This window comes from Sceloporus undulatus, chromosome 6 (assembly GCF_019175285.1).
Source record: "Sceloporus undulatus isolate JIND9_A2432 ecotype Alabama chromosome 6, SceUnd_v1.1, whole genome shotgun sequence".
NCBI classification, from domain to species: domain Eukaryota; kingdom Metazoa; phylum Chordata; class Lepidosauria; order Squamata; family Phrynosomatidae; genus Sceloporus; species Sceloporus undulatus.
Window position 1 is genome coordinate 78,806,509 of NC_056527.1, and position 23,226 is coordinate 78,829,734.

Genomic DNA, 23,226 nt, shown 5'->3' on the forward strand with positions numbered 1-23,226 from the left:
TCTAGACACTATACACGTTTATTCATGCAGCTGTCAAAGGGTTAGAAAGATGGAAACACAAAGGAAGAGTTGAAGGTGATTAAACCATTGCCAGAAACTAAATTATCATTTTTAAAAATCAAAAAAGCAAAATTGAATTTGCCAATTTATATATGGGACACCATTTTACTACACCATTGTATATGGGACTTGAGCATCCACAAATTTTGTTATCTATGGGGGATCCTGGAATCAAAGTCCAGTGGATAACAAAGACCCACTGTGTTGTATGCAGAAAACTGCTAATGCAGATGAGGCCAGAATGTATAGAAACTGTTAAGGATCATTTTTTTAAAGGTAGTATGTAGCTGTATGCTTACAAGTGAATTGAGATGGAAGATTATGTGAGCAAATCTGTTCAGCTAGAAGAATTGGAAAGTTCTTCTGTGAAATTTAGGAACATGATAGTTAATACTGAGTGATGGATTCCAGTCCAGCTCCAAGGGATTTCCTACATGGCTGACTAGTGTAAGATTATTTTTGGAGTAGCTCTTTTAAATCTTGGCAGTATACTTTGAACCAGTTTTTTAAAGTGATGGTATCTAGTTTATGCTACTATATGACTGTCCTAATTCCTGTGTTTTATTGCCTTTGCAGGTTTTATGGCAGGAATTCTTCTTATGTCCATGGTGGGCTGGATGCCAATGGCAAACCCCAAGAGGCTGTGTATGGCCAGGCTGTAAGTACTGCATATCAGGTATGGGGCTGAACAGATAGCCCCATTTGAGCCCACATGGGGCTGGCTTGAAGTGTGACATTTAGCTGCGCAATGCCCCCAATTAGGATAGATGCCAGACTGGCAATTACATGCCAGCCAGCTTCTTTCCCGATTGGAGGCATGGCACTTTTGCCAAAGCTGGATTTTCCCGCCAGCCATCTTCTTTCTTCCCTAAAAAGTAGCATGTTTTAACTGCTCCTTTTTGGGCTGGAATCTGGCTGGATTGGGGTCAGGCATTTGTTTGCCCTGGTCCTGATCCAGCCTAAAAGAGACGGCTCTAAGCCAGCCCTATATTGTTCTGTTCATAAGTTGGTTTCTTTTCTTTTCTTTCCTTTTCGAGCATGATTCTGTGGTTAAAAAGGGCTTAAATATTAGGCTTCTGCTAGTTTTAGAAGTAATTCTTCTACGTGTGTTAAAGTCTTTGGTATATTTGCAGCAGTAATTTTAATATTTGCTGAATACCTAAGAGAAGTCAAATCACCCCCTATATCTTTGTGAGTTATAAAGTATTGGGCAATGTTAATATGCCATAAAAGACCAACTTTTAATTTTTCTTGAATAATATGCAGACATTCAAAAAGAATTTATGGTTTTGCTGCACCATTAAATACTCATTAATTTTATTGCTTGTTCAAGTTGTTACACATTTTAAAATAGGTAATGATGTTATTATGAAAACGTAAGAAAATAAATACTAACATTCTTGATTTTTATTTAAATAATGTTTTAAAATCAAAGTGATTTAATTCAAGTACAGTGTGTTGTAATTGGGCTAAGCTGTTTCTGATGTTCATTTTGTTTTTTCTATTTTTTGTACTTGCACATTATAAGCTCTCCTTTCTCCCTAATTGTCAATCTCCAGTGGGCCAGATAATGGATGATTTCCTCTATTCAGAAGACAGCAGATTATTATTATTTTTTAGAAGACATATTCAGTTGGATGTCTGAAGTAGGAAGCCCTAGTAGCTTCCCTTTTCAAGCTGCTTTGTCTTGGGCTTTTATAGTGAAAAACCTTTCAATCCTATTTTTCTCTACTAAAAGCATGGCCCTGTGGATGTTGGCATACAGCAATGTGCAGCTGGTGTCTGACCCAGGCAGAGGTTTCATTAAAATGATATTTAGATAGTGGTGTGTTGTTGTTTCAAGAGCAGAGTTATCAAAGTGACTCGAGGATAGGGATGGGCATCATGGTGCCCTCCAAATGGTTGTGGAGTACATCGCCCAGCATTCTTCACAGTTGGCTATTCTTGTTATAGCTGGTAGGAATTCCAGTCTAATATAACCTGGAAGGAACATATTTCCCATACCTGTTCTGTGAAGATCCTTGCTTTCTTAATGGGTCTAGAGGTTGTTGTGCTGGATGGAAGCAATTATATTTGTATCTGAGATTGTAAGATTTAGTGGAATTGAGAAACGGCAGACAAGGCAAGTATAGAAATTATACTGAGGCAATATCTGTGAAGAAGGCTTAGAAAATAAAATAAGATGCTTCTTCTGAATAAGAGGTTCTCCTGAATAGATTATACTGTTACTACACTTTGACATCCTACATTTCACATTCTCAGTGTGGTACAGATGCTGATTGAGGTATGTTAGCTTTTGTAACAGTTGAAGTAAAAGGAAGTTACAGGTCCTTGCTTTAACTTTCCTTACTTAAGTGTGTGCTTCTTCTTCCCCTCCAAGATCCCCCAGCCTCAGGCTTCTTTTTTAAATTCTTTTTCTGCTTGCTTTCTTCTCCAGTGTCTTGTCAGCCTGCATCTTTCAATCTACTGCCACTGTAAGAGTGTCCTCTTTCCTTGCTTGTGGAGAGGAAGGCACGGCGAATGATGATAGTGGCTGCTTTGTTTGCTTATCAAGATGGTGCCACCTTTGAGCAAACTAACTCAAGCTCTAGCTGTTCAGACCAATCTCAGATTTTGGCCAGTTGGCTTGTATTGATAGAAAAGGAAGAATATGTGTCCCATGCCTCTCACACTGAAGGAAAGTGACAGCATGGTTGGCCTATGGCTCATAGCCAACGGCCGCAAAGAACAGATCTTTCAAACTGGGTAATCTGTTCCTATTAGGATGACAAAAGACAGTAGCAAAGAATAGAGCTCACAGCCATTGAATTTATATATTGAAAATACAGTCTTCAATATTTTTACTACATATATGTGCATGTTACAAGAAAACCCCACATCTCTGTAAGATTTACATTATGTCAATTTATTATTTTTGTTTGTTTGTTTTTAGGATATACACAAGAAGGTAATGTCCTTGCAGTTTAGTGAATGCCGCACTAAGATTCGCCATGTGGATGCCCATGCAACCCTGAATGATGGAGTCGTTGTGCAAGTCATGGGGGAGCTGACAAACAATGGCCAGCCAATGAGAAAATTCATGCAAACCTTTGTCCTGGCTCCAGAAGTAAGTAATCACTTGATTAATTGCTACATCTGGAAAAACTTTTAAGTGCTCTATAGATAAAAATCAGCCAATTATAATCCAAAAGAAAATGTTTTATCTTTGTTGGTGGTAGAAACCTGAAAGAGGAGATCTCCCAAGAGGAGTTACTTTACTGCGCTAATGGACTTTAAATTTTACTGTCCTTTGTCTCAGTCCTCACATGGCCAAGAGAGGAGTGGCCTCTGCCTGCATTGAGTGCTTTCCAAACCAACTGAGCTACAACAGAAACAACATCTGATATAAAATGTAGGCCTGTGACTCTAATACCATCACTTTTTTCTCCTGTATAAATTTCACATATTTTGCCTGATGAAGAAGCTAGTAAAGCTTTGAAAGCTTGCATGATGTGTTTTGTGCATTTTGGTTGGGCAATACAGGTATTGCTCTTTTGTGGCTTTTGTATTTTATTTTGCTGTATGACCAACATAGCTATTCCTGCATATGTTTTTTCAGTTTCATATGTACCATTTGGTATCTGCTGTGGTTTGGTTCCAGGAACCCCTGTGGATACCAGAGTCCATACATGGTCAGGTCTCATTTTATATAGCAGCACAGTAAACTAGTGCCCCTCATATAAAGTGGTAAAAAGATCTTGTAGCACTAACTGAGCAAACTAAGGCCTGTTACAGACTGCCAAAATAAAGCTGCTTCAGGTCTCTTTGGAGGTATGCTATTTAAATGATGCATGGGTCCTAAGAGTCCGGAGGTCACGCCAAAGCCATACTCCATTCCTAAGCACTGAAGTCAGCTTTGGTGCAGCTTCCGGATTCTTAGGATGCATGCATCATTTAAATAGCATCCTCCAAAGAGACCCGAAGCAGCTTTATTTTGGCAGTCTGTAACAGGCCTAAGTTTTCATAGACTTAGGTCCAAAACAGATGGGCCTAAAGCGCAAAAAAAGGCCACCAAAGGAGTACAGAAAGAAGCACTCCTTGCCAGTGGTCCATTGTGGACCATCGCAGTAGCTGGCATCAGGACTGCAGTGTCTGATCATCCTGGTCCCATGCTGCTCAGGGTGCAGTTGTGGTTTGCATTACTATTGCATTATAATTCTGTAGTGCGAATGAGATGTGTGTGGGATCTGGTTGTGACATCTGGTTGTGATTATCAGGGTTGTTTCAGCTGGAACTTGTGCGAAATAGTGTCTTCTCCTTCACATCTAAGTTAACGCCTCTGAAGGTCTTTTATGTTAAGGAATGTGAAGAAACCTTACTAAATTGCATGTTCTTGATAATACAGGCTGTCTCAACATGCTTAGACAACCTGGCAAGAGTTTGTTGTCCCACAGAAGATTTGTTGCCTATCTTTTCCCTTTGTGAAACCAAGCAGACACACATAGCATGCACAGGACTCATTCAACAAACAGATGCGGATAACTGCCACGACACTTGTAATTTTTAAAAATCCACACAATAGCTATCATAGTTTAGTTAAATAACTTGTGCAGCTTGTGCAAAAAAATTGTGCTCAGATGTAAAAACTTTCACTGAGAAGGATTTTTTTAAAAAACACTTTGTATGTTTGTGTATAAGAACAAGACAAGTTAAGATTTATATCCCTAATTCAGGCAGGAAATTGAAGGAATATTCTGAATTCCCCTTCGTAACAGATCCTTTTAGTCTCTCTTTGGCTGCATCCACACTGCAGAATAATCTAATTTGACACCATTTTAATTGCAGTGGCTCAATGGTATGGAATTCTAGGAATTGTAGTTTTGTGAGATGTTTAGCTTTCTGTGTCAAAAAGCTCTGGTGCTACAACAAACTACAATTCCCAGAATTCCATAGCATTGAGCCAAGGCAGTTAAGGTGGTGTCAAACTGGATTATTTCTGCAGTGTGGATATAGCCTTTAAGACTTCAGAGAAAAATTACTAAAGACAAATGTAGCTACACACAAATATTGCAGTTTTATACTAATTTTTCAAATGGCAGGTGTTTTCTTCTAGTTCATTTCATCATCCCAGCAGAGTCTTGGTCTCTGTGTATACCTTCAAAGGCTTTCCTGTGCAGAGGGGGGAGTGTAATTGAGCAGGAAGGGATAACTCAGATTTGGAAATCTCCTCTCCAATTCAGGAAATAATATTGTCTGTTAAATGGTCATCCTTTTTTTTTGACCCAAAAAGAAAAGGAAGTTCAGATTAGTTTGTGTTATAGACTGTGTTGCATTGAGTTCCCATTTCGGATCAGATACCCTATTCCTTTTTCCTAACATTAAAGAAGACAGAGGATCATCATTGATCTAACGAAAACAAATGTTTTTAGGGGTCCCTTGAAATGAGGTTCTTCTAGATATTTTGAAGTCTCTCCAGGGATTATTCCTTTGCTCTGTGGAAGTTAGCACACTGTTTTCTCCACCTTATTTTAGACAGGCAATATTATACATGTTTACTTTTGACAGATACCCCCCCCCCCCCCGGATATTCATTGCTGTAATTGAAGCTTTGAGAGTGAAGACCATTCATACATACCAAAGAAAAATACTTTCAAAGAGATAGAGATTAAATATCTTAATTATATTGGTGGTCTTTTGAGTGCAGTAGAAAAAGGATAATTGAATACGGAAATGATGTGCAGTGTTAATAGAGTCCTAAGTGGTTATCTTCTGACCTTACTTCTGCTTCTGTGGTTGTTTCTACAGGGATCTGTTCCAAATAAGTTTTATGTCCATAACGACATATTCCGTTATGAAGATGAAGTATTTGGTGACTCTGAAGCTGAACTAGATGAAGGTAAGACACTTTATCACAGCTGAAAGCACACAGGGCTTCATTGCAGAAAGTCATGAAATGACTTTCAAGACATAAATACTGAGATTGACAAACACTGATGACCCATTGGAAGGGATCATATATGTTACACTTGCATTGATTCCTTTGATGAAACGCCTGACTGTAAGGACAACGTTCTGCCCTCCTCCTCAGCAGGAAACATCCCAGAAGAGGCATGGAAGAATAATAGTTTTGCTGTGATAGGTCCTGCCACATTCATTTTATTATATAAATGACCATTGTATCATTCTGGACCACGTCTCTGTACTAGGACTTGGGGCACTGTTTTACAGTGGTTCCAGTCCTTTTTGTAAGGGTGAACCTAGAAGGTCATGCTGAGGTGATGTCCCTCAGGGCTTGGCTTTGCTCCTGTGTTGTTCAACATACACATGAAGCCACTGGGAAAGATTATCCAGAGTTTTGGGGTTTGGTGTTACCAATATGCTGATGGCAGCTGATTCTATCTCTTTTCCATCTAACTCTGAGGAAGCTATTTTAGTGTTAAACAGTATCTACTGTGGGTGAACAGGACGAAGGCACAGAAAGTGAAAATCCAGATGATATGGAGATACTCCTGGTCACTTGAAAGGCAGATCAGGGAATAGGGGTTCATCCTTTTGCTGAATGGGGTTTAATCACCATGAAATCTTATAACGTATAACATGGGCACAATTTATACAATATTGTACTTGGCCAAAATACATGTTTCTTTTAACATGGTTTTTAATTTATAGCATTTAAAACTATCTTTTCCACAATGTCTTAGAGTCAGAAGATGAAGTAGAGGAAGAGCATGAAGAAAGGCAGCCATCCCCTGAGCCTACTCAAGAAAATGCAAGCAGTACTTACTATGATAATCACCCTGTAACGTAAGATGAGTTTACATGCTTATATTGCAATCAATATATGCTAATGTGAAGTCGAAAGCTTTCACAGCCGGCATCCAAAGTTTTTTTGTGTGGGGGGGGGGGGGGGGGGTTGGGCTATGTGGCTATGTTCTGGAAGAATTTATTCCTGATGTTTTGTCTGCATCTATGGTTGGCATCTTCAGATGGAAGCCACAGATGCAGGCCAAACATTAGGAATAAATCCTTCTAGAACATGGCCACACAGCCCGAAAAACCCACCAAAAGCCATAATATATGCTGAATCCATTTTATTTAATCATATTTAAGTGATAGAAATCACTTAGACAGTTTTGAGAAACCATTTATTAAAGTGTTTATTCCCAATTTGCAATAAAATACAGTATTGGGAACATCCAATCAAAGGTGAATGGATGTTTATTCAGAATGTTGGGAATTTCAAAGTTGTACTGTGAAATGGCAATGGATTGTCTCGAAGTCTTAAATGAGGCTTATGGCCTTTTTCATCTTTGGCAATTCAAATATCAGACATTTTATGCCATGTATTTGTTGTTTGGTTCATTTCTGTGTAATCAGGCAGTATTACTGATTTTTGCATAAAGCCAATAAGTGCTAGAACTGTAAGTGGATGATGTCATTGAGAAGGCAAACCGTAGCCACATTTATTAGGTAGCCAACTGGAAGAAGATTAATTCTTCAGATGCATTCATTGGCAAATATAATAATTGTATAATGGATACTGTTGTTACTTTTTATTGTAGTGCAGAAGTAATGGATTTGTCTGGCTGCTGGCAGCCAATAATAAGAGGCAGTTGAAATTGTGAATCAGCAAAAGGAGAGCAACATAAATGTGGTTTTTAAGACCAACTGTTTCAGGAGTTAGAATTATAAGGCCTACGCAAATGTTACTGGACTGCAGTTGCTAGCATTCATCACCATTGGCTATGCTGGTCAAGGCTGCTTGGAGTTTAACAAATTAAGAAAGGTGGTATACGGAGTCAAATTTCTCCCCCTAAGAGTCACTATCCATGGCCTAAATCTAATTGTTTGTCTTTATTGAAGTAGCCTTTCTACTGAATGGTAAATGAATGTTTATGTGATTCATTGAGTCTTCTGTAACTGATACTAACTAACAATTGGATATATGTCTATATTAGTATATTTGGTTCAACTACATTTAGGACTTTTAGGTTAATAAAAACTTGTCTGTTCTGATGTGCCCAATTCTTTTAGTAATGGAATAGAAGAAACCTTGGAAGAATCTTCTCATGAACCTGAACCAGAGCTGGAATCTGAGACAAAAACTGAAGAACTGAAACCTGAAGTTGAAGAAAAAACTATTGAAGAGCTAGAAGAAAAGTCTTCATCCCCACCTCCTGTAGAAACAGTTTCTCTACCACAGGAACCACCAAAGGTTGGTAAAATCAGGATGCGTTGTCTGAGTAGATTGAAGTCCCCATGACTGTGGGGAAGCCTGGCTAGCCATAATACAAATATATAATGATAATACAGTTTTTATCTTGTGGTTAATTTTCATGAACTATGTTTATTTTATCCAAGATGTACAAATGGTCATCCAAGTAACCTGTAATCTATATCCAAAGTAATATGTCCCAAATTGGTCTTGGGGCTACTAAAAGCATGGAATGGCATTTTCCTAGATCTCATTACTATGGCATGGTTATCTTTAACATAATTGGATCTTTATTCTTCTCACAATTTAACTTAGAAACATAGAATTGTAGAGTTGGAAGAGACCACAAGGGCCATCTAGTCCAACCTCCTGCCATGCAGGAACTCTCAATCAAAGCATACCCGACAGATGGTCATCCAGCCTGTTTAAAGACCTTGAACTATATCCAGTTCTAAGTCTTGACTTGTTTGTGAGAAACAGTATTGCAAACTTTGTGTGCTATAAACTTGAGTTTGCTTAATAATTTGGTGATTGTGGAAAGAACACTGGAAAGCTTCCAATATCTTTAATAACATTTTTTTGTTTTATTCTTAAGCTTTTTAATATAATATATATATATATATATATATCTTTTGCGATTTTTTTTTCCTTTTAAAGGATGTGCTACCAATAAAATATTCTTGATTTTCTTAAAAAGTGTTGAAAGATCAAGAATGGTTTGTGTACTCCTCTATGCCACTCTCTTGCTAGATGAAATTGGTTAGGAATTGAACTGGTATTCATGTTAATGCGAGCTAATGTTAATAGCCGTTTGTCTTAACCAGGTTACTTCTTAAATTGTGTTTTGAATGGAGTTTTGAATTTAATTAAGAGCCTGATTTTATTTGATCTTTTAAAACTTCTCAGATATATATAAAAAAAGCCAAATCAGCTTATAAATAGATGACTTTCTATTTTTAATCAATTTCAAATAATTCAGCAGTGAAAAATAACTTTTGGATATTATCTTTACAAGAAGGCAAAAGTAAAACGAAGTAAAAACACCTCAGCTGAGTATGTTTATAATTAAGAAAAAGGAACGTCTTTGTTCCATGCGTCAATGTTAGCTAGCTTCCTGCTCCCAAGCAAGCCTCCCCTTGTGATAACTGTAAAGAAGGACCACAATCAAAAGGCCCATTTTTTTATTTTCACCGATCTAAAATCTGATGGGAAGACCTGAGTTAGGAAATGGCCTCAGATGATGATGCTAACCATTGGACTGCTTCAACTGGAGACCCTGTCTCAGGTTGTGAAGGATTTCGAACAGTGTTTGGTTACATAACGAGTCATGTGGCTGTTCCAAAACTGGCAAGATAGATTAATTAACTAGCCCCAGCCACTGCATTTGAACCAACTGGATTTTCTGTGTAGTCTTCAAAGGCAACCCCATATATAACATATTACAGTAGTTTGAGTAGGTTCACAGGCTATCCTTGTCCTGGATTGGTCCCGTCTGCCTCAGCTGGTAAAAGATGCGTACCACAGATTACATTTGGATGTCAAGAGCAAAGACTGAGCCTAGCAGTAACTTCAAATGTAAGCTTTGCTCTTTAGGGGGGGAAGAGATTTGGGTTGACTCCTATCACTTAATTCCATTATTGATGGCACAGTTGTGAAGGTGTGAGAGAAATGAAATCCAGAAAAAGAAGGGATTGGGGACAATGCATTATCCGGTGGCCTGTTCTTAGTCTCTTAACCAATGGCATAGATCTGGATTAGCTCTAAAAGAGAGAATGCATGAAGCGTTTATTCTTGCATAATTGTAATCTGTTGTGAAAAGGGCAGCTTGGGTGTTTGGGAGAGAAATCAAGATCTTGTTCTGTGCTGCTGAAATAAGGGGTAGTTAAAATTATAATTTTTCATAATCAGTTGTGCTAATGCTGTGTTGTGGTCCTGTTTAATCCTGACACTGTTTTGGAGCAGAACAAGAATGTTTTCATTGGTTTAGTATTCCGTTAAGTAATGTCAGTGGTTTGCCATGATCAGTAGACCAGGTTTGTTGCATTTCCTGCAGGCTTTCTCCTGGGCTTCAGTGACCAGTAAAAACTTGCCTCCTAGTGGTACTGTTTCTTCCTCTGGAATTCCAACCCATGTTAAAGCACCAGTCTCACAGGTAACTAATCTGTGAACACCTTAGATTATCTCCATGTTTCCATCTGCAAACTGCTTCATTAACAAAGCAATTGCTTAAATTGTACCAATTTGCTATCTAATTTGCAATTCAGTGTGCTGTACCAATTTATGACTGTTTCTAGACTGGGTTGTTGACATCTTGCCAGTACAAGTATTATCCACATTCTAAGAAAATTTGTGGTAAAAATACATGTCAGCAAAAATTGGAAATGTTGGAAGGATATTTTTGTAGTAACCAAACTAAGCCATTCCAGTAAAAAAAAAATGTAATGTAGTACATCTTATTTCTTTACCTCTGTAATGTCTTTCAAGATCTTTAGAAAACAGTAGACTATAGTTGCCAGGACATTACTTGTTAAGAATATGATACAGACCCTATTATTTACTGAAATAAACTTTTGGAGAGATTTCACGCCTAACATCTGAAGAACAACTTCATACAGAAAAAAGTTAATTGCATTTAAGCCATAGTTGCTGCTTATTTCCAGTTCTGCCACATAACAAAATGAAACTGAGTAGAATACCTTTCTCTCTACAAGCAGTTTTGTTGTGTTTATGCATGTTACTCATTGTTTTCTAAATAAGCAGACTAGATTAGAACAGCCATGCTAATGAAGTTCACTAAAGATATTAGTTTTACTATGCATACAAACCTATGCTGATTAGGGGGGAAAACATACATTTTGAGCATGTACAGTGTTCCTTTCCCTAAGACTATTAGCTACAAGTGCTAATGGCTAAATTGGTAACTAAAATTGGCTAAAGTGTAGGAAAAGTTCTTTGTATTAGTTGTGGGAGGAGCTGTAGGATCCCCTGCATTATTTCCAGTTTTGGTTTGCCCTTTCCCAACATGCTCGGCTTTAGCTAGAGGTTTTTAGTTTTGGAGCAGTCTTTGCTGTGAGCAGGCAGAGAGCTGTCTTTTGGTGGCAAACAGGCCCAGACTGTTACATTCAAGAACATGGCTACCAAGATAGGTGGTATGGCTGCTTCTTGTTAAGCGCTGGTCTCTGATCATGTGCAGTGTGTTGTTACCATGTCACTAAACAGTGCTAACCAATCCTGGCAGTCTGATATTTGAGAAATTAAATGTTTCTGAAATGTTTGAATAGGTACTTCCAATCAAAACCAGAGGTGGGAAAAAAACTCTGCTTTGGTTTGGGCAAAAGGATGTCATTAGCTTTTCTTGCATACTGCCTCACAGATTTATTACCTTGGTACTTCTGGAAGAAATACTGACACACTCTGACTGAGGAACACTGCATACGTGATACATTTGGTGGGATAGCCCACCCTCTTGATCAGAACTGGTCATATCTGTTTTTAGCATACTGAAAGGCAGCTAATTATTGCAATTTATTATCCTTTAATTTTTATTATATTTATTATAGTCCACTAAATAGGGAGATGCCCATGGAATTTAATGTCTTAAATCCCAGGATAACTTAGCTGGGTTAGGGTACAATGTGCCATAGTTTTGGTAAAGGGCTTCCTTTGGCTGTTTTGCCTTAAACTGCATCCACACTGCAGAAATAATCCAAGTTGCCACCACTTTAACTGCCTTGGCTCAGTGCTACAATTCCCAGAATTGCATAGCATTGAGCAATGGCAGTTAAAGTGGTGTCAACCTGGATTATTTGTGCAGTGCAGATTCAGGCCTAGACAACAAGATGTCTTGTGCTGGTCCTGGCCTTGATGAAATATATGGAATGTCGACTTTGTTGTAAGAAGATCAAATGTCCTTGCAGAGGTGACCTTTAGATAAGTGGTCTAGAAAAAGACTTTTCACCCATGGATTAAATCACTGTTAAACATTCATTACCAGTTGGAGAGTGATTTCTTATTCTGGGTTGTAAAGCTTTTGAACATTCCCACACTATCTATACCCCTCCTCCTTGTAGTGAGAAAAAAACTTCTTGGGTTTTATTGGTGAAAAATCTATCCTTTCAGGGAAGGAAGTCTTGTAGGTTTGTCCAGTATAGGGTTACTGATTCCTTTTGATGCTTGCTAATTTCTGGTAGGAATTGCCTTCAGGAAATTGTTTCTTCTTTCCATCCTTCTGTATCCCATTGACTGCATTTTTTACTTCTTAGGGTTCCCTGAGGAAGGGAAAAGAAATTGTTTCCCACTGCTGTAGTTGCTGATGGGACATGTGCTCCCTTGTATTCAGTGTCTAGGGAATAACAGGGAGACTCCTTTGATCTGAAATCAGTCTAGTCTGACAGAAGAGCTTGTTCTTCATGTTAGTTTATTTCCTTCCTTTTTGGAATAAGTGACTTTCACAAGTAAAATCAGAATTTTCTCCTTCCACCCCCAGGAAATACAAGTTTATTTGCTGACATGTAATTTACACCACACAACTTCTTTAATATTCAGAATCCATGGAGGCTGATTTTCTCCCCTTCCAAAGGTCAATGAACTAAGGGTTGGTAGCACTCTACCAAGCATTGGATGAATTAACAGAGTATGAGGATATATATTTCCTTAGTATCCATAATTCACCACACATCTCATGATGGTGTAAACAGAATGCAGAAACAGTTTTTCTCCCTTTCCCTTCTTCTTAACAGAAATCTAGAGTATCGCTTTGAACTTCATTGACTTACTCCTAATTTGTAGTTGATCCAATTTGTAGTTGTGCAGAGGAAGATGGAATCAGTCCCAAAGGGAAAAGCAAAAATGTTGAGGAGAATCAGAGTTTGTCTCCTTGACCAAGAGGCAGAAATAGTAAACAATTAATAAACAGCCCGTCTGTTGATTTGTGCTTAAGATTCTTAATACATTTGACACAGCATGCTCCAAAACAATAATTTGCCTACCATTTTTAACATTTTATATAGTAGTTTTGAATGTAGAGATCCTCCTACATTTATCTTGTTCTAATCCACACAAGAGCTGTGTAGTATAGATCAGTATTGTCCACATACAGTAGATTGGAGAAAGGGATCTAAGAGGCCTGCCTAAGACCCTCTAGTGAATTCATAGCACAGGTGAGGCCTGAGCCAGGGACTTCACAATGTATAGTTCAGTCACTTAATACTCTGCAGTATCTAGTACTTATGTTGGAGAAGGGAACACATTAAAAAGACTACGGGAGGCAGTTCAGGCAAGGAGCTATAGGCAAATCTGGGTTATAATTTATGAAAGTGTGTTGGATATTGTGGAGCATACTTCTTCCAGGCCTTTCTCAATAGCCATGAACATTTATTTTTGTTTCTTAAGCTTTGGTATCATTCTTTGAATTTAGTGGAGAGGGGAATAAAAGCTTCATATGCAGATAAAACAGGAGTGAAGGACATGGAACTCTCCATAATGTTGCTGAATGGCAGCCCCTGTAAACCATAACAAATATAACTAATGATGATTTAGTTGGACTGCTACATCATGTTAGGGACCAGATGTCCGTTACACCTAATTTAAACAGTAAGATTTATCAATTAGTGCATAACTTTGGTAGTAATGCTGTAGTGTTAAGTACTCAGATAATTCACTGAACCTTTTTAAAGCTGTTTAATCCAGAAATGTATTTGCTAGTCCTTATTGTTGCCTTTTATAAGAGGGCAAATTAGTTTCGGTCCAAATTCATTTAAACCAGTAAATCATGTAATGGTGGGCACCAGTAAATTTGCATCAGACTGTCAAGAATGTAGCATTTGTTGACCTCTAGTTTGTAACTATACAAATTCTAGCATTAGTTAACAAATGTAATTCTAAATCTCCCTCTAGATTAATCCCTTGGGGGGAAAACAAAGTACAGATTGCTCTGATAGAGGATATCATACCTGGTCATTTTCTTGATCTTTTCTCAACAGATTCCACGGGCAGGACAATTAGAGAAATGAGAGATCTGTATCCTAAATTTTTCTTCTATATGAGATTACAAACCTGTCAGACAATACATTTAGCAATGTTGAAAGAAAAGTCAGAGTTTATCTAGTTAAATTTTTAAAAGATGACGTAGGGGCTTTACAGACCATCACTGAAGGGTGGCGGGACACTACCCTTTTCCTGGCCTGATCAGGGCTGCGGTCCCAATCCGGCTTTTGAAAGGTGCAAACAGGAACCACAAAAAGCTGCTTCTTTTTGCACTCTCCAAATGGCGCCATAGCCGTGGTGGCATGGCTGTATGGCGCCCCTTAGGCGCTGTGTCATCTGGACGCAGCACCAGAGTCTGGAACAGCATGCAGCATCATGACTTCCTGGGGCGGTCAGGATGTGCATCAGGACTCTGCACCCTGACTCTGCCAACAGGCCGGCCTTTTGGGCCGGTCTGTATAGTGTCTTAGTGACATATTTCAGAGGAGAGGTGGCTTAAATAGGTCTCAGACCATTCAGGACAAAGAGATTAAAGGCCATGTTAATCCAAAACTAACAGCTGGGATCCTGTCCTGTACCCATTTGTAAGCAAGCAGATACCTTGGGTGTGTATGAGAGAAAGAGAAGAAGATTTCTTTTAGATTGTAGCCCCTCATAGCTTGACACTCAGGAGTATTTCTGAACCCAGAGGTGGGGAAAGATGCAATTGTGGGACTGACATTGGAGGTCTCTCTGTAAAGGACTTTGGATACCAACCTCTGTAAATAAGATATGGAGCAGGACTGGCTTCTGTGAGTTCCTGTTCTTTGCAATTTGATCAGCAAGCCCTACAGTCCTGGATTGGTACAGAGGAACTGATAAGGAAATATTTTTCATACTGCATAAAAATATGTCAGTATCATGCTTTTGTGAGTTGTTTTGCTTTGGCTTTTAAGTTATCTTTAAAATTTCTGCTAATAATAGATTCTCTTGTTTCAGCAAAGAGTAGAAACAAAACCAGAAACCCAGTCCCAACCTCCTCGTGTTCGTGAACAGCGTCCAAGGGAGCGACCAGGTTTTCCATCGAGAGGACCCAGACCAGGTAAGCTTTTTTAAGCACTAGTGCTGCTGTTTTGGTTTGCAATAGGTTCTGGATTTAGAAGGACTTCTAAAGGTTAGTTTATTTGTTTTGATCTGAGTTACCTACCTAACCACTCCAGGTTTAAAATGCAAACTTGAAAGACAAATTCATTGTATAAAAGCACATGATATAGCCTCCAGATAGTCTGGACCCAAGACATATTGGACTTTAAAGACCACAACCAGCAATTTGAATTCTGGCTAGAAATGAATCAGCTGAAACAGAGCTGTTTCAGCAAGGGGGTTATATGGTCTTTATGACCAATCCCAGTTAGCAGCCTGGGCACAACATTTTAGACCTGCTAAAGTTGCCAAACCATTCCCAAAAGCAGCCTATGTAGACAGTGTTACAGTAATCTAAATTACATCCATACAGGAAGCAAGCAAGGCATGTGACATCTGACATCTCAGGAACAGGCGCAGCCAGCACACTAGTTTTATCTGTGCAAAGGAACTCCTGGCCAGGAGTACACCAAGCTGCAAGCCTGAGAATTCAGAGAGAATGTATTCCCATCCATCGCTGGCTGAATCATTTCCTAATCTGCCTTTTGACTAACCAGGGGTACCTCTGTCTTGATCTTTTGAGTTTCTTGCACTTATGAGATTTTCCTACTTTACTGTTAACAGGCAAAATAATTTATTTTGCTTGTCAGTCTTCGCTGAGCAGATGTAGTGATGCACAAACATCTAATTGCTTTTGGCTTCTTGTAGCTTTTTATACACCCCACATATACCTGAAATTTGGTTGTAATAAATTTGATTGGGATCACATTCTCCTAGAATGACTGATTTTCACAGTTTTTCAGTTTGATTCTGAATTAGATGCTTGTGTTATTAACAGCCGGGGGGAAATCAGAGTGCTAAAGAACATAAAAACATCCTGATAGGGAAGAGAAATGCCAGTTGTAAGTTCATAAGAATTATTTTAATTAATCAGAACAAAGATCTATATAGTCCAATATTCAATGAGGAAATTAAACAAGGTCTCTTAAGATTTTTGTGGGTTTTTCAGGCTATGTGGCCATGTTCCAGAAAAGTTTCTTCCTGACATTTCGCCAGCATCTGTGGCTGGCATCTTCAGAGAATGGTCTCTTAACTTTCTGAACTGCAAAACATTCCATTAGATCCAGTTTTGGTCATACATTGAGTTGCTAAGTTGTCCTGAGTTTCCTGATTCTCATGATGTGTACTCAATACCACATGCAACCAAATGCATTGAGGAAATAGGCTCAAGTCTACAAAAGCCCATACTACCAACTTGTATCTTTCAGTTAGTCTCAAAGGTGCTTCAAGATCCATTTGCATACTGATTTTCCAGGCTAACACAACTATGTCTTTGAATTCTACATATCACTGTAGATCCGACTCATAGTTTAATTGGAGTACATGCTATAGGCCATATATAGAATATGTTTATTTTTTAAATTCCTTTGGATTTTAAAATTATGGTTACAAAGAAAGGAAAAAAGAAGAAAAGGCAGGAGTATATGGGATAGGAACATAGTTGTGGCATGTGCATTAATATAAGCTGACCATATTTCCAAATACATCTATAAAATATATGTTTATGAGTAGCTAAAGCAGTGAGATCTCTTGACCACTGAAGAATAGATGAAGATGTTTGTGAGCATAGAAATCTATCATAATGTATGTTGTGCCTTTTGGTTAGCCTAATAAAGATATCGCTACCATATGGACTTCTGCTAAGCTTGCTAGAAAACCCTAATTTTATACATGTGAAATACCTTCTGAACTTAGTGTAAAATTGGCTGAAGAAAGTGTATCTCACACTTTCATTATAATTACGTCTAGAAGTCCTTGTGTACTATTAAGAAACTAATATATTTTTCAGAGGCTTAAAACAAATCATTGTACATAATTTAGATACCAATAGAAACTGTACATACAAATTAAAATACACAGATTTGCACTGAGTTGACATCACTGTTTGGAATGACTGTAGGCCGAGGGGACATGGATCAGAATGAATCAGACAGTCGTCGGATAATTCGCTACCCAGATAGTCACCAGCTGTTTGTTGGGAATTTACCACACGACATTGATGAGAATGAACTGAAGGAATTCTTCATGAGTAAGTGACACATCTTTCACTTTGTAGTGAAGTGTTGCATCGAAGGAAAGACACATAGATTCTTAAACACTGTAATTTTATATACTGAATTGTCTCTGTAATGAACACTACAATACTTCCTTCTGTGTCATTTGATTTGCTGATTAAGATGCTGTGCCTTTTCTTCTATAACATGTACTGTGCTTTCATAGGCTTTGGGAACGTTGTGGAACTTCGCATCAATACTAAAGGTGTTGGAGGGAAACTTCCAAACTTTGGCTTTGTAGTATTTGATGACTCTGAACCAGTTCAGAAAATTTTGTTGGCAAAAGTAAGTACTCCGACTATGGCCAGTGTATGCCAAAGAAGGGGTGGGGTTGTTTGCATTACTATATATAAATATTCTGGACTCTGTCTTGCTAAACTATAAGTCATAAGCCCCCCCCCTTCCCCTCGCCCATAGGTAGATATCTGTAAACCAGAATGAATAAAACATCTGGCTTTAAAACTGTTTCCCCTAAAATACCTGGTCATTAGAGGTGGTGTCCTTTGTAGAAGTGGATAAACTCTAATATGCAAACATGACTAGATATTAGCTTAATTAATATCTTCCTTCCTTTCCTTGTTTTTCCATACTTTGGGAAGAGAACAGAAGTTCTGGCTGAAGATATATTCTAGTGCTACCCACGCATCTGTGATGTATTTGTACTTCCCAGTGAAGTACACAAGTTTTGCCCTTGTCTTCTGCTTCACCCACTATATGTCACTGGACTGGGGGAGGGTTTGGGGGATGAATATAATGCCTGCCAGTTCACAGTTGAAATCTGGGTTTGCTTTGCAGGTTCAGAAAGATCCCACAATTAAGTATTGCCTCTCCCAGTTCAGTCTCTCAGTCTAGCCAGTGGCTAGGGCCTTGCTCTCCCATCTTTCCTTACACTGCTGTAGAATGGAATGGCTGAAGAGAATAGCTTAAGTCGGAGCCAGATATCAGCTATCCTCTCTGAAGGGCACATAAATGCTTCTTTCACCGGCCTTGTATTTCTAATTCAATCTTGTCTTCTCCAGTTGGTGGTTGTTCAGGGCGTTAGCAGATGGAGAGTTATTATGATCCCTCCTACCTGAGATCCTTTTAACTAGAAATAGTAGGGATTGCCCATGGGATATTTTGCATGCAAAGCACATGTTCTATTACTTGTGTCCTTTTTGGACATCATTAGACTAACCAAGTTTTTGGTATCAACATTTTCTCCCTCCCCTCCTCTCCCCACAAAGCCCATTATGTTCCGTGGTGAGGTGCGCTTGAATGTAGAAGAAAAAAAGACCAGAGCTGCTCGTGAAAGGGAGACTCGAGGTGGTGGTGATGACCGCAGGGATATTCGGCGCAACGACAGAGGTCCTGGGGGACCGCGTGGCATAGTGGGTGGTGGAATGATGCGAGACCGTGATGGAAGAGGGCCACCTCTAAGGGGTGGCATGTCCCAGAAACTTGGCTCTGGAAGAGGAACTGGGCAGATGGAGGGCCGGTTTACAGGTCAACGTCGCTGAAGACACCATTGTTGGCAGGCAGTCTTGGCAGTGATACATTATTCGTCGTGTTTGCATTCTTGTTAATTTTCTGGCTTTGGAATGTAACACAGCCTTTTTGATCATTTCTTTGATGTGAGAAACATCTTTTGGTTACAAGTTAAATTGAGGTGGACATTCTTTCCCCAGTTTCACAAAGAAGTCACATGGTTAACCTATAAATTAGACTTGGAGATTAAGGACTGAGAAATGACCATTTAAACTTTCTGCAGCAGCAAGAACAGAAAGGACAAAGGGCGTACCTAATTGAGTTACAGTCCTTCCAGTATAAAACATTAATAATAATCCTTTGCTGCACATTTTGTGTAAGTGTTACTGTTTCTGCCTATTGCTGTTGGAAACGCAAATAGTCCAATCTGTGCAATTGGAGAAGCTTGCTCTTTCCCCTCCCCTTTTAGAACACTTGGCTCCAAACAACTCATGTTTTTATGAACTCAAAACGTGCTAATGGGTACTTGACTCATTTTACGTTGACATCTGCTGAAAACAGCAAGGAAAAAAATAGCTTGTGAAACGATGCGGGCATCTACTCTGCTTGCTGTGACCAATACACACACACAAACACACACACATAGACCTTAACAAGACTACAAGTATGCTCCAGAAAGAAACCATTTAGCTCTAAATACAAATGTAAAACTTCAGAAATCATTGTCCTGAAAGCAAAATGATTTTTTAAAGTAAAGAATCTTATGAGCTCCCTGCCTCTCTCCAGAACAGGAATGGCTGACTGCTCAACACACTCCTCCTCCCTTTTCCCCTTTCTGTAAGCAGTGTACAGTGAAAAATTGTCTTTACTGTATTGAGGTCTCTGGTAATGTAATAAGCATGATGGTGCCTTCTATTAAATACATCATTCCAGTCTTGCTGGTGATTTTGTACAGTATAGTGTATGAATGGCTGTGCTGCAAAACTCTTAACAGCTGTAAAAATGTTTATAAAATCATTGTATAAAAATTGCAGTATCTTTAAATCAGTAAAAGTTACTGGAATATTATTTGCCTACAGCTAACAAGCTTCTAAAGCCTTTGAGAAAAGGGAGGTACGAAGTAGTAGCTGCATTTTTAACAAGTGAAGTTATGGAAGTAAGTGTGCATTCTTGCATAGGCAAGTCCAAAGTTAATCAAGTGTGTACCTTCATTTTAAGTATACTCCAGTTAACATAATTAACATGTTACACTCAAGGATACTGCAATTTTCACAGGGCAGGATAATAGCGCAGATATTTGCTATTTCCAGTTTTTTGAACTGTCACCCATTTTGCACAAACCTTGAAGCAACTTGGCCTACGTGGCTCAGATTTGTACACAGAGGGAGAGCTCTCCTTGTGTATTTGGACTTTGTAGAGCTTCTTGCATTTTGGTGAGAGGTTTGCTGTTTCTAGGTTCCTGTTTGCAAAGATAGCACATTCCAGAACATGGCAAATGTAGCAAACAATACTCCCCAGCTTCACACTGGACAACTCAGCAAACCTCAGGCTTACTCTTGAGGAAGAGGGGAGGCAAAAGTATGTGACCACTCAGAGCTGCTCTAAGCATGGAAGACCTCACTTGATATGATGTAACAATTATGCCTAATGCAAGGAGCATTTGGTTAAAGTAACCATTTGTTGTTTCTAAAGAATGTGGAAAAACTTGCCTGTGTGTGTACAGGGGGGGAGTGAGTTTGTATCATTCTTTTCCACCTCCCCAAAATTGAGGTCTTCCATGTTTGACGGTAAGTCTTGCACTATTTTCATACACTTTCTGGGACACATTTCTCTATTTCCATGTTTATATTTTTGGGGTGTTTTTTGTGTTGAACTGTTTCATTTTCAGATGATACCTGGAAATGTAGTACTTGAATGCCTCACCATAAACCATAAACTTGACTTAAGTTGGAAGCCTTTCTTTAAACTGCTGTTCTCAGAAAGCAGTTTGCTTACCAGTGTTTTCTGTTTCTTGACTTGTTTATTGCTACGGTATTGCCCTGCCATTTTTTGTAAAAACTCTTAAGGCAAATGGCACTGGAGGAATAATCTGAAAAATATGTTACTGACCATTAGAGGAGCTTCTGAGCCATTCAGCTTTCTGGCTTGCTTCTTTAAATGCCATGAAATTAAAATATTGGAAGCATACACAGAAGTTTACATGGTGACTGTTCACCTTCTGTACTGTGGACTCATAGTGTTCTTGTCCCTCCTTTTCAATAAATGTACCTCTAGAAGAAAAAGTGACAGATCTTTGACCTGTTAAACTGCTGATTTGTTGATATGGGTAGTATTTGCTATCATTACATTCCTATTTCAACAAACTTGCTTTAACCATCTTTTTGGCTTTAGTAGGTATGCAAGACAGTGGACTACCATCTTTATTGCTGTAATGTGTTAAGCATTATATGCTAGTAGAATCTAGTTTACTTGTTGCAGGTGGAAAGTATTTACTTTTAAGTTTCCATTTTTGAATGTGTTTTGACTAAACATACCAATAAACTACTGATGTCTGCAGCATTCATCAATGGTCGAATTCTCTCTTGGTGGGATTAGTCTTCTGATGTGATACTTTCCTACATTGAAAGGTAATCCTGCTGGGGATGTTGATGCGAAAATCACTTTTATTCTACTTGATTCACTAGCAGTGAGTTAGCTTAGTCTTGAGGGGTCTCTTCACTGCAACAACTGCATTCATTGCACATGTAAAGATGCATGCAATAGCATGTGATAATTTAAAACAGCTTCTGATTAAGCATTTTAATTGTTGCTTAAACATACAGTGGGCCCTTGGTATCCGTTGGGGTTTGGTTCCATACTAAAATCTATGGATATTCAACTCCCATTAAATATAATGCATAGTAATATGGTGTCCCTTATATAAAATGGTAAAATCAAGGTTTGTTTTTTGGAATTTATGGTGGTTTTTTTTTTGGGGGGGGGGATATTTTCAAGCCATGGATGTTTGAATCTGTGGATATAGAATCCAGGTATACAGAGGGACAGCTGTAATGAGATATTTTGTTTGTTTGTTTTTTATTTGCCACATCTTTTGTGTCAACAAAGAGTAGGATCTTCATTATGGAGGTTAAGCAGAACTGCCAAATTATCCATGATTCTATTAATTCACTATCCACTATCTGTGCTATCAGGTTTCATGGCACTCTTCCTCTCCTTCCTGACGTTTGCTTCAACCGCTACCCAAACTGCTAACACCAAATTGATTTATGAGCTTTGATTAGTTGGACGGTTATATTTGGATGTTTGCAGTTGTGGGATCTAGTTCACACGGTAAATGAGATGGTAAAATGTTTTAGGGGTTCTATTTCAATTGCAGTCATTCTAGTGGGTTTGTGATGCTTATTTTGAGGGGGGGAACCCCAAAGCCTTTATTGTTTATATGACCATAAAAGTAGTGTGCAACATTGTCCTACAACACCTCAAGCACTTTCTTAGGAACTTAGGGCTTGACAGACCAAACCTTTCCTCGCCAGATTGGGGCTGCAGCAACCACATGCTGTGGCCCCGATTCGGTGCTTTGTGCTAAAAAGAATGGCAAAATGCCACTCCTTTTAGTGCAGGCAAAAAAGTGCCCTTGCTGTGTTGGAGGCGGCTTTCAGCATTCCTTTGGCGCAGCATGTCTAAACACTGCGCCAACAGTGCCGTGACAACCCTGCCCCAATGCTGGCATTTAATGTCGGTCTGTTTAGCCTTTTAGTTTAGCACCTTGCAGGCACAGTAATTACATAGTGTGAGTAAAATCTATTGAGGTCCAACAGTGAGCGGATGTAACTTACTACAGTGCTGATCAGCATGTGATTCTCCATATATTATTTTTGTGGTTGCTGTAGATGCATTTTCAAAAATCACTAAATTTTTGTTTCTGTATCTGACAAGATCAAGACTTCCTCTTTCCTTTCATACAGCTTTTAGGCTTTAATTGAAAAGTGGCATATATAGTCAACTGAGTAGGACACGTGTGCTAACAACTGACAAATGACCCTCGCTCACCTCACAGACCAGCAGTTTCCATACATTTGCACAACAGTGAGGGGTTATTCCATTGATTGCAAATGTGTGGCCTTTTAAATGTTTGATTTTACAAAACATGCCTACTCATTGGCTCTAATGTTAATGGGAGTTGACATAATCTGGAAAGCCATAGATTCCTCACCCATGCTTTATTTACATAGTGCCCACCAGTCTGTACTACCTGAAGGCCTATGGTCTACAGTTAGGGTCAAG

At 38.8% G+C, this 23,226-nt stretch overlaps 1 protein-coding gene across 3 annotated transcripts in view; it reads left to right on the top strand.

Moving 5' to 3' along the window:
• Positions 1-21,505, top strand: part of G3BP2 (G3BP stress granule assembly factor 2) — a 34,312-nt gene extending 12,807 nt beyond the window's left edge. For 2 of the 3 annotated variants that reach the window (XM_042474175.1, XM_042474176.1), the window contains 10 exons: positions 637-718; positions 2,993-3,166; positions 5,845-5,935; positions 6,741-6,843; positions 8,074-8,254; positions 10,308-10,406; positions 15,218-15,320; positions 17,322-17,450; positions 17,642-17,760; positions 18,702-21,505. In XM_042474175.1, coding sequence (XP_042330109.1) covers positions 637-718; positions 2,993-3,166; positions 5,845-5,935; positions 6,741-6,843; positions 8,074-8,254; positions 10,308-10,406; positions 15,218-15,320; positions 17,322-17,450; positions 17,642-17,760; positions 18,702-18,974 — 1,354 coding nt within the window. In that variant the 3' untranslated portion in view covers positions 18,975-21,505. The remainder of the gene's footprint in view (positions 1-636; positions 719-2,992; positions 3,167-5,844; positions 5,936-6,740; positions 6,844-8,073; positions 8,255-10,307; positions 10,407-15,217; positions 15,321-17,321; positions 17,451-17,641; positions 17,761-18,701) is intronic. The other variant, XM_042474177.1, reaches the window with a different exon arrangement.
• The last annotated feature ends 1,721 nt before the right edge of the window (positions 21,506-23,226 follow it).